This window comes from Procambarus clarkii, chromosome 17, assembly GCF_040958095.1.
Source record: "Procambarus clarkii isolate CNS0578487 chromosome 17, FALCON_Pclarkii_2.0, whole genome shotgun sequence".
Lineage (NCBI taxonomy): Eukaryota > Metazoa > Arthropoda > Malacostraca > Decapoda > Cambaridae > Procambarus > Procambarus clarkii.
In genome coordinates, this window is record NC_091166.1 from 50,338,223 (window position 1) to 50,351,686 (window position 13,464).

The 13,464-nt window shown below is 46.4% G+C and overlaps 1 protein-coding gene across 1 annotated transcript; it reads left to right on the forward strand.

Annotated features, from left to right (window-relative positions):
• Positions 1-142: 142 nt before the first annotated feature.
• LOC138365711 (streptococcal hemagglutinin-like) lies at positions 143-11,390 on the forward strand. The gene is made up of 3 exons (XM_069326207.1): positions 143-200; positions 3,314-3,417; positions 9,303-11,390. Exons 1-3 carry the CDS (start codon positions 143-145, stop codon positions 11,388-11,390), a joined length of 2,250 nt encoding a protein of 749 aa, XP_069182308.1.
• Positions 11,391-13,464: the final 2,074 nt, after the last annotated feature.

Genomic DNA, 13,464 nt, shown 5'->3' on the forward strand with positions numbered 1-13,464 from the left:
TTACTGCCAACTTGAGAGCAGTTGCAGGTAGACACATTTAAGTCATCATGAAGTATGTGAGTGTTTAAAGTGATTGCAGGAGGGGGGGGTAGGGAGCCTTGCCACATCCGCCTCTCCACTCAACATTACATCAATGTTCATAATGTTCATCCAACCTTCACTTAATGTTACTAGGGCGAGGTTTGTTCACTGGCAGAGAGGTGAGTTAACTGTAACTCACTCTTTACCTGTTTGTCTGCCCGTCCACCTGTCTGTCCGTCTACCTGTCTGTCCGTCCACCTGTCTGTCTGTCCTGTCTGTCTGTCTGTCTGTCTGTCTGTCTGTCTGTCTGTCTGTCTGTCCATGTATTCGTCTGTCTCTTACTGCCAGACACTGTTGAAAGCGTGGAGCAACATATTATCATATGCGAGGAATATTGCATGTTTTGATCTCGTATGAACAATAACTTAATGGTTGAGGGTTTACTCACTAGAGCGTGGTGGCGCTGTCTGCCATCAACCAGTCATATACGCGGCCCCTAACAAGCGTGGTTTGTGTATAATTGCACGTTGGACTCACTTACAATTGTTTGTGCAATATGTGCTCAATATATTTTTGGTGCCTAAGACTACGAGCATGTTCTAAATTGTTAGTGGAGTTAGAATATTGATTAAACATGTGATCCTTGCCTATATATTGAGTTAGTTGGGGCTGTCAGCCTCTCAGTGGTGTCAGGAGATGCTAAAACAAAGAATCTTGAAAGAGACGAATGTTGTCTATGCCTTCACATGCCCACTTGGGGACTGTCAGACCCAACGATCACAATATATAGGCAAGACAACAACATACTTTTCAAGACGCCTAACAATGAACAAGCAACAAGGTACTAACAAGGAACATATTGTCTCTATACATAACTAGACCATCACCAGAGATATTCTAACAAACACCAAAATAACTGACAGATACAGCGACGACAGAAGACTGGAGATGGGCGAGGCATAATACATAACCCAAGCCACTCATCAACAGCCCAACTACCACCACATTACACTCTGCCAACAGCCACAACACGACGGAACACACACCACACTGCACCAGCCGTCACCACAACACCACAGTGACAACATACAGTCCACCTGTAAGTGAGGTGCTTCCTTCACCTCATCTTCGGGTATATATAATGAAGCCGGGACACTGTAACTATTCCAACTCTGCCTTTGATGTTAACAAGAGTTAAGGAAACGCAATTCTTAGCGTCAGACCAAATATAACTGAAAATGAACTATAAATAGTTCATTTTACAACTTCCTTCTCAAGTGAAGAAAAATGTAAGGAAAATAGAAAAGATTCGTACCAGAATCATTGATCTTACCTTTTCGTCCACATTATATATATATATATATATATATATATATATATATATATATATATATATATATATATATATATATATATATATATATATATATATATATTGCACTGCCGACCAAGTGTTTACATAAGTAAACACAAATAAATCTCGTTGATGTCCAGCATCAGATTCAGACAAATCCTCTTGATCAGTTCACATTGAGCTGAACACAAGTGTAAGTACACTTATAGGTCACTCTGCTTTGTCGAAGGATTATCCTTACATGTATCCACGTACTTAATCTTTTAAATCAGAATTAATTAAGAAGATTTAAGCTTGAGTCCGGATGCACCAGCACACACACACACACACACACACACACACACACACACACACACACACACACACACACACACACACACACACAGTCTAGATAAAGACAGTCTATTTAACACAAGGGGAACACGCACAAGGGGACACAGGTGGAAACTGAGTGCCCAAATGAGCCACAGAGATATTAGAAAGAACTTTTTTAGTGTCAGAGTGGTTGACAAATGGAATGCATTAGGGGGTGATGTGGTGGAGGCTGACTCCATACACAGTTTCAAGTGTAGATATGACAGAGCCCGATAGGCTCAGGAATCTGTACACCTGTTGATTGACGGTTGAGAGGCGGGACCAAAGAGCCAGAGCTCAACCCCCGCAAACACAACTAGGTGAGTACAACTAGGTGAGTACACACACAGGTATAGCAACCATGTAACACAAGCACCCCCTACACAGTACTCTACAGTAAACAGCAGACCCATCAAACACAAGCACCCCCTACACAGTACTCTACAGTAAACAGCAGACCCATCAAACACTTAATAACAAAGTGAACTTTGACTCCATACAACAACACCATCGATTCTACGAAGGAAGGTTCAACACAGATTAATGTTAAGAGTTTTATGACAAGATGACACTGATAAAACAGAAACGGGGGGAAAGGATATTTTTAGAAACCTTTTATCCATTTATTCACGTGTGTCAGTCTTGTCCCCTTCTTCCTCCCCGCCTTCCTAGTGAATGGAAATTGAGTTTAGCTTCTGTCCGTATAGCAGACTCCTGATACCAGGGTGTAACGTGATCACCTTTCCCAGTGTGCTCCCGAGAGAACATACAAGAACAAAGTTGAAGAAGAACATTAGTGTGTGTTCACATCACACTCAGAGGTGAGTGTCAGTGCTCTGTGGCCATGTGTTTTATTTTGATTGGTTTTAGATCGGTATTAATCATGTCTCTCAGATCAATTTGTTTATCTAGTTTTTTTTAATGGGAATAATGCTTATCTTAAACCTTACAGTGTTAGCAATGATCTGTAGCTCCGGTTATCGGTCGATTTGGATTTTTTTTAATCCTTTGTACTTATTACTTCCTTATAAATCCCCCCCCCTCTAACCCGCACATCCCTCTCACTCTACACACACACATCCCTCTCACTCAACACACTCCCCTCCTCAATCCACACACTCCCCTAACACACTTAACAGTTCCTACCATACACACACCACCTCCCAGCCACCAATAACAGCAGTTATGTCACTGACCTCTGATCACCACCCGAGGACACTTAGCACCACCACTGCCACAAGTGTACACTCCCCAGTACATATATGTACACATACAAGCGTCTCACCACCACATTTGTACACACACACACACACACTCTGCTACAGTTAAGTACATATAAACACCACCACTCATTACCACACCCACACACTCTATAGTACAATTATGTACTCATACACGCCACTCAACACCACACGTGTACACTCTAGCAGTACATATATGTACTCATACAAGCAGTAACACCGTAAACTATCCCCCCCCTCCCCCCCCCCTTGTTGTCAACTCCCAACACAATGATATATTGTGCACCAACACCAATCACCATTTGCTATTTTCCGCATATTGTGTTCTGTCATAACTTTTCAGCGCAAATATTTGATAATACGGAACAGTATGTCGACAACCGTATACCTGATTGTGTCCGGTTATGGCGGCCGGATGAAAATGGTAGTGTGTTCAACAACCGGCCGGTACAGTAATGTAACATGTGAGGGAAGGGTGGACTCGATCAAGGGGTTACAGGAAATATTCCTGTAAGCTGCTCTCTGTGACGCGGAATAATACGCAAGATGTCGCTCTTGCGGAATAAGGCATTTATTTTGTATTATGTAACTGTATTATGTATTTCTTAAAAAAAAAGGTAAGCAAAATATTGGATACAAAATTGTGACGGTCGTTGAAATTCAACTTTTTAAATTATGAGTATAGGTCACTACTTATTGACTGGGCTCATATTTGGCTCAAGGTTCACAGATATATATATATATATATATATATATATATATATATATATATATATATATATATATATATCTGTATGCTGTATGCTGTGTATGCTATATATATATATATATATATATATATATATATATATATATATATATATATATATATATATATATATATATATATATATATATATATATATATATATATAGCATACACACACAAGGTTAATGTCCCCAACAAAACGAATTTTAAAGTCCTAATAATGTGTTAAAACCGATAAGCGCCCACACACATACATATATATTTACAACATTCAATCAACAAAAATGGCAAATATAATTATATATCCAAACGGAGCAACTTTATAATTTGCTCTATCAATAATCATCACGATTATCTTTACAAGTTATCGCCATAATATCAGGGATCCGCGGCCCTGATAACGCAAACCCTGCCTACCTGTCCGCTATATAAATAGCAAACCGAACACGTAATAATGGAATGGACGTGAGTGTTCGAATATATGAAAAAAAAGTGATAGATAAAATAGATCCTCAAAGACACAGTGAGGAAGTATTTACCACACTCGTTCCTATATCAATTCCCCCTCTGCTATATCCTTTTTTAAAGTGAGATTTGCCTCGGCAACTTGGAGTGTTTCTGCCAGCCGCACACACGCACACCCGATAAAAATATTATGCCCGTATTTTTTGGATTTTTCTGGAGATATGTAACAGGCAGTTCAGTCAAAACACAAACAGGCAGACAAGTCGGCCTGCCTGTTTGCCTGCCTGGTTGCCTGCCTGCCTGACTGACTGGCTGGCTGACTGACTGGCTGCCTGCCTGGCTGGCTGCCTGGCTGGCTGCCTGCCTGGCTGCCTGGATTCAACTCAATACTTCCAACCCAACACCCCAGCATCGATCCCCAGCACGGAACATCCCATCTGAAAAGGACAAGGAAAAACTAGAAAAGGTCCAAAGATATGCAACGAGACTCGTTCCGGAGCTCAAGGGATTAAGCTATGAAGAAAGACTGACAAAACTGGCCCTTCCCACACTGGAGGAAAGGAGAGGAAGGAGGGAAATGATAACATATAAAATAGTAAGGGAAATAGAGAGAGTGGGTAAAGCAGAATTGTTTAAAGCTATAACAACAAAACGAGGGGTCATAGATGGAAACTACGAGGCGCAAATGAGTCACAGAGACGTCATAGATTTTTGTTGTCAGCGTTAGAGCTGGAATATCTTAGACGTAGAAGTCGTTGAAGCTAATTCCATTAAAAGTTTTAAATGTAAATATGAAAAAAACGTGAGAAATGAGTCATTAGATTAATCTAAGAATGTTCGGAAGGCAGGACTAGGAGCCTACCTCGACCGTACAAGCACAACTAGGTGAAAATACACACACACACACACACACACACACACACACACACACACACACACACACACATACACACACACAGCCGGTGTCGGTGGACGAGTGGACAGCACGCTGCACACGTGATCCTGTGGTCCAGGGTTCTATCCCGTGCGCAGGCGAGAAACAATGGGCAGAGTTTCTTTCACCCTATGTCCCTGTTACCTAGCAGTAAAATAGGTACCTGGGTGTTAGTCAGCTGTCACGGGCTGCTTCCTGGGGGGTGAAGGCCTGGTCGAGGACCGGGCCGCGGGGACACTAAAGCCCCGAAATCATCTCAAGATAACCTCAAGATAGGTATGATAGTGAAGGAGGACAAGAGTCATTGCTTCAGACAACCGGCGGCATGAAAGGCGGGATCCAAGAACCTGCGGACATGGCCAGCCATGTTTGGATATCAAATATATCACCCATATATCGCTGAATATAAATCCTAGTAAATGTACTGTAGTTATTTGAACCAACTGGACTCGTTTTATGTTGACCGTAATCTCTTCGTGCTAGGAAGAGATCCATACTTGGAGGAGAATCCTAGTAGGAAGAGATTCAGACATGTTATAATAACTGATTTCGGAAATTCACAGCTTTTAGGTCATATTTGACAGAGAAATCGAACGACCAGATAGTTAAGCAATAACGTCCCAGGTACAAGGGTGGTAGGCGGGTCATGAAGGTGTTAACCCCACGCGTCTCTAACCAGCAATAGTCTAAGAATGTTCTTAGAATGAATGAATGAAAGAAAATAAGAATAAGAAAGTGTCTGGCGGAAGGAGCAATGCTTTAATAATAAACAATTGTTAGTTGATATGCAGGCGATGAGTCACAATAACGTGGCTAAAGTATGTTGACCAGACCACACACTAGAAGGTGAAGGGACGACGACGACGTTTCGGTCGGTCCTGGACCATTCTCAAGTCGATTGTTAGTTGATATGTTCATATGAGACTGTTTATATGTCGTAAATAATTGCACATGTGAAATGGTAGTTCTGGTGAGCTTAACTGTGTATTATGGGGGATAATACACAGCCTGGTCCTTGTTGACATCTGCTGAACCATCTTATCTAAGATCTTACTTGAACCATCTTTCGTCAATCATGGCGCCAGGCTGTGGCCATTTAGTACATCAGTTTAGTGACGTTGTAAACGCTCCAGAGGACGGGGTTGAATTACCATGATTAAGGTAGCTCCGATTGGCTTCATGACGAGGGTTTAAGGCCTGTCAACCTCTGGAGGGCCACTAAGCCCACCACAATAGTTTACTGACTCACCAGTAAGTATACTTTAGTCATGAACATAGTCCAGGATTGAAGTAAACTCTGTGTATACACAGACCGAGAAGCGGGACATACATACATACATATATATATATATATATATATATATATATATATATATATATATATATATATATATATATATATATATATATACATACATATATATCCGGTGTATATATGTCGTACCCTTCTCTGTCGTACTAATCTAAAAGGATTTAAACTTGAATTAATGTTTGTAAACTAAAAAAGTATGTTGATTAAATTTGCTTTAATTTTAATATGATTTAATTCATTATTCGAGTGCTCAGTATATGCACATATTTGCTGATTTAAATATTATATTATTTTTAATTTATCGGATATAGCTTATATTCTCCCCCCCCCCCTTCAGTGAATAACATCATAACTTAACATAATATTCAACATTATTCAGTAATATTCACTGTGAATGTTTTGGACGAAATTAAACATCATTTGTTAAAATGTAAATAAACATCTTGATAACATCACATTTCGTCCCTAATACTCGAGATAACAGGGCTAGTGAGGGGAATTGGAGGCAAGGGGAGGCTAGGGCAGGGCTAGTGAGGGGAGTTGGAGGCAAGGGGAGGCTAGGGCAGGGCTAGTGAGGGGAGTTGGAGGCAAGGGGAGGCTAGGGCAGGGCTAGTGAGGGGAGTTGGAGGCAAGGGGAGGCTAGGGCAGGGCTAGTGAGGGGAGTTGGAGGCAAGGGGAGGCTAGGGCAGGGCTAGTGAGGGGAGTTGGAGGCAAGGGGAGGCTAGGGCGGGGCTAGAGAGGGTAGGAGGTGAAGCGAGGCAGGAGGGGGCCCGGGGTCACGTGAAGGGATGGCAGCCAATACTGTTAAATGCGACTAACGATCCTGAAGCAGGAAACACAACCCAGCCATTAGCCCTCACCTGTCACTCTTCACGCTCCTCCTGCTCCTTCACGCTCCTCCTCCTCCTCCACCATGCTCCTCCTCCACCACGCTCCTGCTCCACCATGCTCCTGCTCCACCACGCTCCTCCTCCACCACGCTCCACCATGCTCCTCCACGCCCCACACATTCCAACAAACAAACAAACAACGCAAGAATGATATTTGATCGCAGCTTGGAAACACTGTTTGATGTTTGGATATTGTATAATAACTACACACAAAATTATATTATATTGTTGAATTAATTGATGTAATAAAAATACCCCATATACACCAGCCATACACAAGAGTATAACTGAAACAGATCCAATAAGCGAGCTCTTATTTACATATTAACTCGCGGCATTACCAGCGGTGGCGTGGCCTGCACGGCCCAACTGGCTCCGGCGGTGCAATATAATGCTATACTGCATCATACTGCACCATACTGCACCATACTGTGCACCACAGTGCCTATGCTGACATACAATTCAACTTCGTACATCACATCATACGAAGGACTGACTACACATACAATTTAACACCCTGAAGGTGTATAGTTTGGACAAGTATATATTCTCCTGTGGGGGATCATTATACACCCCGCATGTATTAACATACAAGATCATAATCCGGTCCTAAAGTTGTACAGGGAGGTGGCTTCCACAACCTCTTCCCCCTTCCTCAGCACCCTTCATCCCTTCTCGGTGCCACTGGGTTATCTTGAGGTTATCTTGAGATGATTTCGGGGCTTTAGTGTCCCTGCGGCCCGGTCCTCGACCAGGCCTCCAACCCCAGGAAGCAGCCCGTGACAGCTGACTAACACCCAGGTACCTATTTTACTGCTAGGTAACAAGGGCATAGAGTGAAAGAAACTCCGCCTATTGTTTCTCGCCGGCGCCTGGGATCGAACCCAGGACCACAGGATCACAAGTCCAGCGTGCTGTCCGCTCGGCCGACCGGCTCCCCACTGGCCAGACAGCAGGGACCGTCACTCACCGCAGGCGTCACTCTGGGCCAGACGGCAGGGACCGTCACTCACCGCAGGCGTCACTCTGGGCCAGACAGCAGGGACCGTCACTCACCGCAGGCGTCACTCTGGGCCAGACGCCAGGCACCGTCACTCACCGCAGGCGTCACTCTGGGCCAGAGCGCTGCAGCAATAACGCCAGACAGATAAACCCAATAACTCGCAGACGTCGCAAGAAAAGAGGAGAGTAGTTGAGGAAGTGAACCCGGTGATAACCAGGAGTGAACGCCAGCACGCCACCAGAGCACACTATAGAGCACACCAGAGCACACTAGAGCACACCAGAGCACACTAGAGCACACCAGAGCACATTATAGAGCACACCAGAGCACACTACAGCACACCAGAGCACACTGTAGAGCACACTATAGAGCACACCAGAGCACGACACTTCGCCGTCAGTGAGAGAGGCCAAAATACCTCCCTACACACAGCGTGCCTCGGCCACCACAGCACAAGAGACCTCTGCCCGCCAAGAGCATCAGGGCGTCGAAGGAACGGTACAAAATTTGAACCGATCGTCAAAAGTGAGAGAGAGAGAACACTGCCAGACCTCAGGACAAGGCTGAGAGCCCCCCATCAGCCTAAGGATGGAGAAGGATGGGGGATGTCAGAATATCCTACCAAGCCAAAAGCTTATGCAAGAAAATAATAGTTTTTTCCTGCATGAACCTACACCTATCGACTGCATATACATATATATACTATACATACATATTTACATATTACAAAAACACGGAGAGGTAAGCTAATAGATGAAACAAAAGTGGAACTATTCAAAGGGAAATGATCCCAGAGGAGTCCTGACCAGTCAGTATCTGACCTATAGATCATACCTGCTAATAGGTCTCTTTATTATCAATAAAATAATCCCAGAATAATCCCAAGACAGTCTGTGCACTGACACGGAAGAACTAGATCTTCTATGTAAAAAAAAAAATCCCCAAAAGGTTCAAGATAAGCAAATTGCAATGATGATAAGAGCTCGGAGCAAACCGTTGCTGGGATCTTGAACCCTGTTGAAGCCTCTAGTGCTGAAGCCGCTAGTGCTGAAGCCGCTAGTGTTGAAGCCTCTAGTGCTGAAGCCGCTAGTGTTGAAGCCGCTAGTGCTGAAGCCGCTAGTGCTGAAGCCGCTAGTGCTGAAGCCTCTAGTGCTGAAGCCGCTAGTGCTGAAGCCGCTAGTGTTGAAGCCTCTAGTGCTGAAGCCGCTAGTGCTGAAGCCGCTAGTGTTGAAGCCTCTAGTGCTGAAGCCGCTAGTGCTGAAGCCGCTAGTGCTGAAGCCGCTAGTGCTGAAGCCGCTAGTGCTGAAGCCGCTAGTGCTGAAGCCGCTAGTGCTGAAGCCTCTAGTGCTGAAGCCGCTAGTGCTGAAGCCGCTAGTGCTGAAGCCTCTAGTGCTGAAGCCGCTAGTGCTGAAGCCGCTAGTGTTGAAGCCTCTAGTGCTGAAGCCGCTAGTGCTGAAGCCGCTAGTGTTGAAGCCTCTAGTGCTGAAGCCGCTAGTGCTGAAGCCGCTAGTGCTGAAGCCGCTAGTGCTGAAGCCGCTAGTGCTGAAGCCGCTAGTGCTGAAGCCGCTAGTGCTGAAGCCGCTAGTGTTGAAGCCTCTAGTGCTGAAGCCGCTAGTGCTGAAGCCGCTAGTGTTGAAGCCGCTAGTGCTGAAGCCGCTAGTGCTGAAGCCGCTAGTGTTGAAGCCGCTAGTGTTGAAGCCTCTAGTGCTGAAGCCGCTAGTGCTGAAGCCGCTAGTGTTGAAGCCGCTAGTGCTGAAGCCGCTAGTGTTGAAGCCTCTAGTGCTGAAGCCGCTAGTGCTGAAGCCGCTAGTGCTGAAGCCGCTAGTGCTGAAGCCGCTAGTGCTGAAGCCGCTAGTGCTGAAGCCGCTAGTGCTGAAGCCGCTAGTGCTGAAGCCGCTAGTGTTGAAGCCGCTAGTGCTGAAGCCGCTAGTGCTGAAGCCGCTAGTGTTGAAGCCACTAGTGCTGAAGCCACGAGTGTTGAAGCCGCTAGTGCTGAAGCCACTAGTGTTGAAGCCACTAGTGCTGAAGCCACGAGTGTTGAAGCCGCTAGTGCTGAAGCCACTAGTGTTGAAGCCACTAGTGCTGAAGCCACGAGTGTTGAAGCCGCTAGTGTTGAAGCCGCTAGTGCTGAAGCCGCTAGTGCTGAAGCCGCTAGTGCTGAAGCCGCTAGTGCTGAAGCCGCTAGTGCTGAAGCCGCTAGTGTTGAAGCCGCTAGTGCTGAAGCCGCTAGTGCTGAAGCCGCTAGTGTTGAAGCCACTAGTGCTGAAGCCACGAGTGTTGAAGCCGCTAGTGCTGAAGCCGCTAGTGTTGAAGCCACTAGTGCTGAAGCCACGAGTGTTGAAGCCGCTAGTGCTGAAGCCGCTAGTGTTGAAGCCGCTAGTGTTGAAGCCGCTAGTGTTGAAGCCGCTAGTGCAGAAGCCGCTAGTGCTGAAGCCGCTAGTGTTGAAGCCGCTAGTGCTGAAGCCGCTAGTGCTGAAGCCGCTAGTGCTGAAGCCGCTAGTGCTGAAGCCGCTAGTGCTGAAGCCGCTAGTGTTGAAGCCGCTAGTGCTGAAGCCGCTAGTGCTGAAGCCGCTAGTGTTGAAGCCGCTAGTGCTGAAGCCGCTAGTGCTGAAGCCGCTAGTGTTGAAGCCGCTAGTGCTGAAGCCGCTAGTGTTGAAGCCACTAGTGCTGAAGCCGCTAGTGTTGAAGCCGCTAGTGTTGAAGCCACTAGTGCTGAAGCCACGAGTGTTGAAGCCGCTAGTGCTGAAGCCACTAGTGTTGAAGCCACTAGTGTTGAAGCCGCTAGTGCTGAAGCCACTAGTGTTGAAGCCACTAGTGTTGAAGCCGCTAGTGCTGAAGCCACGAGTGTTGAAGCCGCTAGTGTTGAAGCCGCTAGTGCTGAAGCCACGAGTGTTGAAGCCGCTAGTGCTGAAGCCGCTAGTGCTGAAGCCGCTAGTGCTGAAGCCACGAGTGTTGAAGCCGCTAGTGCTGAAGCCACGAGTGCTGAAGCCGCTAGTGCTACTCATAGATATATGCCCTCTCCACCTCTAAACTCACACCACCACCACCACCCACACAAACTACAGTAACCGCACCCACAGAAGCAACAACAGCCACAGCCACAACAGCAGCAGCGACAACAGCCACAGCAGCAGCAGCCACAGCAGCAACAACAGCCACAGCCACAGCAGCAGGGCAGGTTGTGTGAGCTCAGGAAAAGAGTGGAGCCAGGGAGAGGAAGACACACACTCCCCTGAGCAATGTTGAAACTTTAATACAGGACGCGGCACCAGGATGAGGAAACATGTTACATAACCCATCCCTCTCCACCCTCAACACACCCACCCTTAACCCCACCCTTAACACCCCACCCTCAACACCCCCACCCTTCACCCCACCCTTAACCCCCACCCTCAACACCCCCACCCTTCACCCCCACCCTTCACCTCACCCTCAACACCCCACCCTTCAGTACCATGCTATACCGTCGACCTCAAACCCCACCCTTCAGAAGCTTTCTTCACCATCAAAGTCAACATACACCCTTCGACACCCCACATTATCACGCCACATTATACTCCGCCCAACATGATACAACCTTATCATTCTCATTATACATTCTCCAGCATGAAGCCATACCAACAGGATAAATTATACACGACCTTGAAATCACTTTTGATTTTTTCCAGCAACGCTACACATTCCACCACCAGATCACCCGGCCAACAGCCATGGTATGGCTTGTCATTCCGCGCCACAGTGTCTTTCTCTACAGCGTTAAGGCGTATTCCAGGTCCGTCCAGCACCCACTGGCCTCCAGAGCCCTGGAACACTCCCGCAATATTCCAGACCCAACAGAAAGAACACTGAAATCCCTTTTGTTGAACCAACGGCTCGCCTACCTCAGTGAATGGTGTCTCCTGGAGAGGTTCACAGTGGTCTCTCCTTATCAAACCCATCCCGCATCAACACCAGCAGCTCCATATTTGAGTTTAATTTAAATTAACGCACGCATGCGCACACACACACACACACACACACACACACACACACACACACACACACACACACACACACACACACACACACACGCACACGAACATAAACACACGTACTCTACTTGACAGCAGATTATCAAGTTATGGACTTGCAGGTCTTGTGATGAGTATCTTTTCCCTGTGTTGTCATAGGTTATTCTCCTATTAAGTTAGTACTTATAGTAACTGCTGCCATGTACTCTCCTGACCCTCTTCACACACACACAATAACAACTCCATGTTTACACAATGTTCTCCACGCAATAAATCGTCGTAAATGCTCGTAAAGTTTCGACCAGCCACTTGGGCTGGACGGTAGAGCGACGGTCTCGCTTCATGCATGTCGGCGTTCAATACCCCGACCATCCAAGATCCTTATCCTGATCCCTTCCCAGAGCTATATAGTCGTAATGGCTTGGTGGTTTATCCTTATAGGAGAATGACTCTCCCTCGTAATGTTTCGAAGCTAAAGATTCAATACTGTTTGTTCTTAGATTCGTTGTTCGACCCCCAAGATATCTATGGTTACAGCAGATAAACTCACAGTTCAGTCTACCAGTACCAGACGCTAGTCCAACAAACGGTTCGTCCCCTCAACAAACGGTCCGTCCCCTCAACAAACGGTCCGTCCCCTCAACAAACGGTTCGTCCCCTCAACAAACGGTTCGTCCCCTCAACAAACGGTTCGTCCCCTCAACAAACGGTTCGTCCCCTCAACAAACGGTCCGTCCCCTCAACAAACGGTTCGTCCCCTCAACAAACGGTTCGTCCCCTCAACAAACGGTTCATCCCCTCAACAAACGGTCCGTCCCCTCAACAAACGGTTCGTCCCCTCAACAAACGGTTCGTCCCCTCAACAAACGGTTCGTCCCCTCAACAAACGGTTCGTCCCCTCAACAAACGGTTCATCCCCTCAACAAACGGTTCGCCCCCTCAACAAACGGTTCGTCCCCTCAACAAACGGTCCGTCCCCTCAACAAACGGTTCGTCCCCTCAACAAACGGTTCGTCCCCTCAACAAACGGTCCGTCCCCTCAACAAACGGTTCGTCCCCTCAACAAACGGTTCATCCCCTCAACAAACGGTTCGCCCCCTCAACAAACGGTCCGTCCCCTCAACAAACGGTC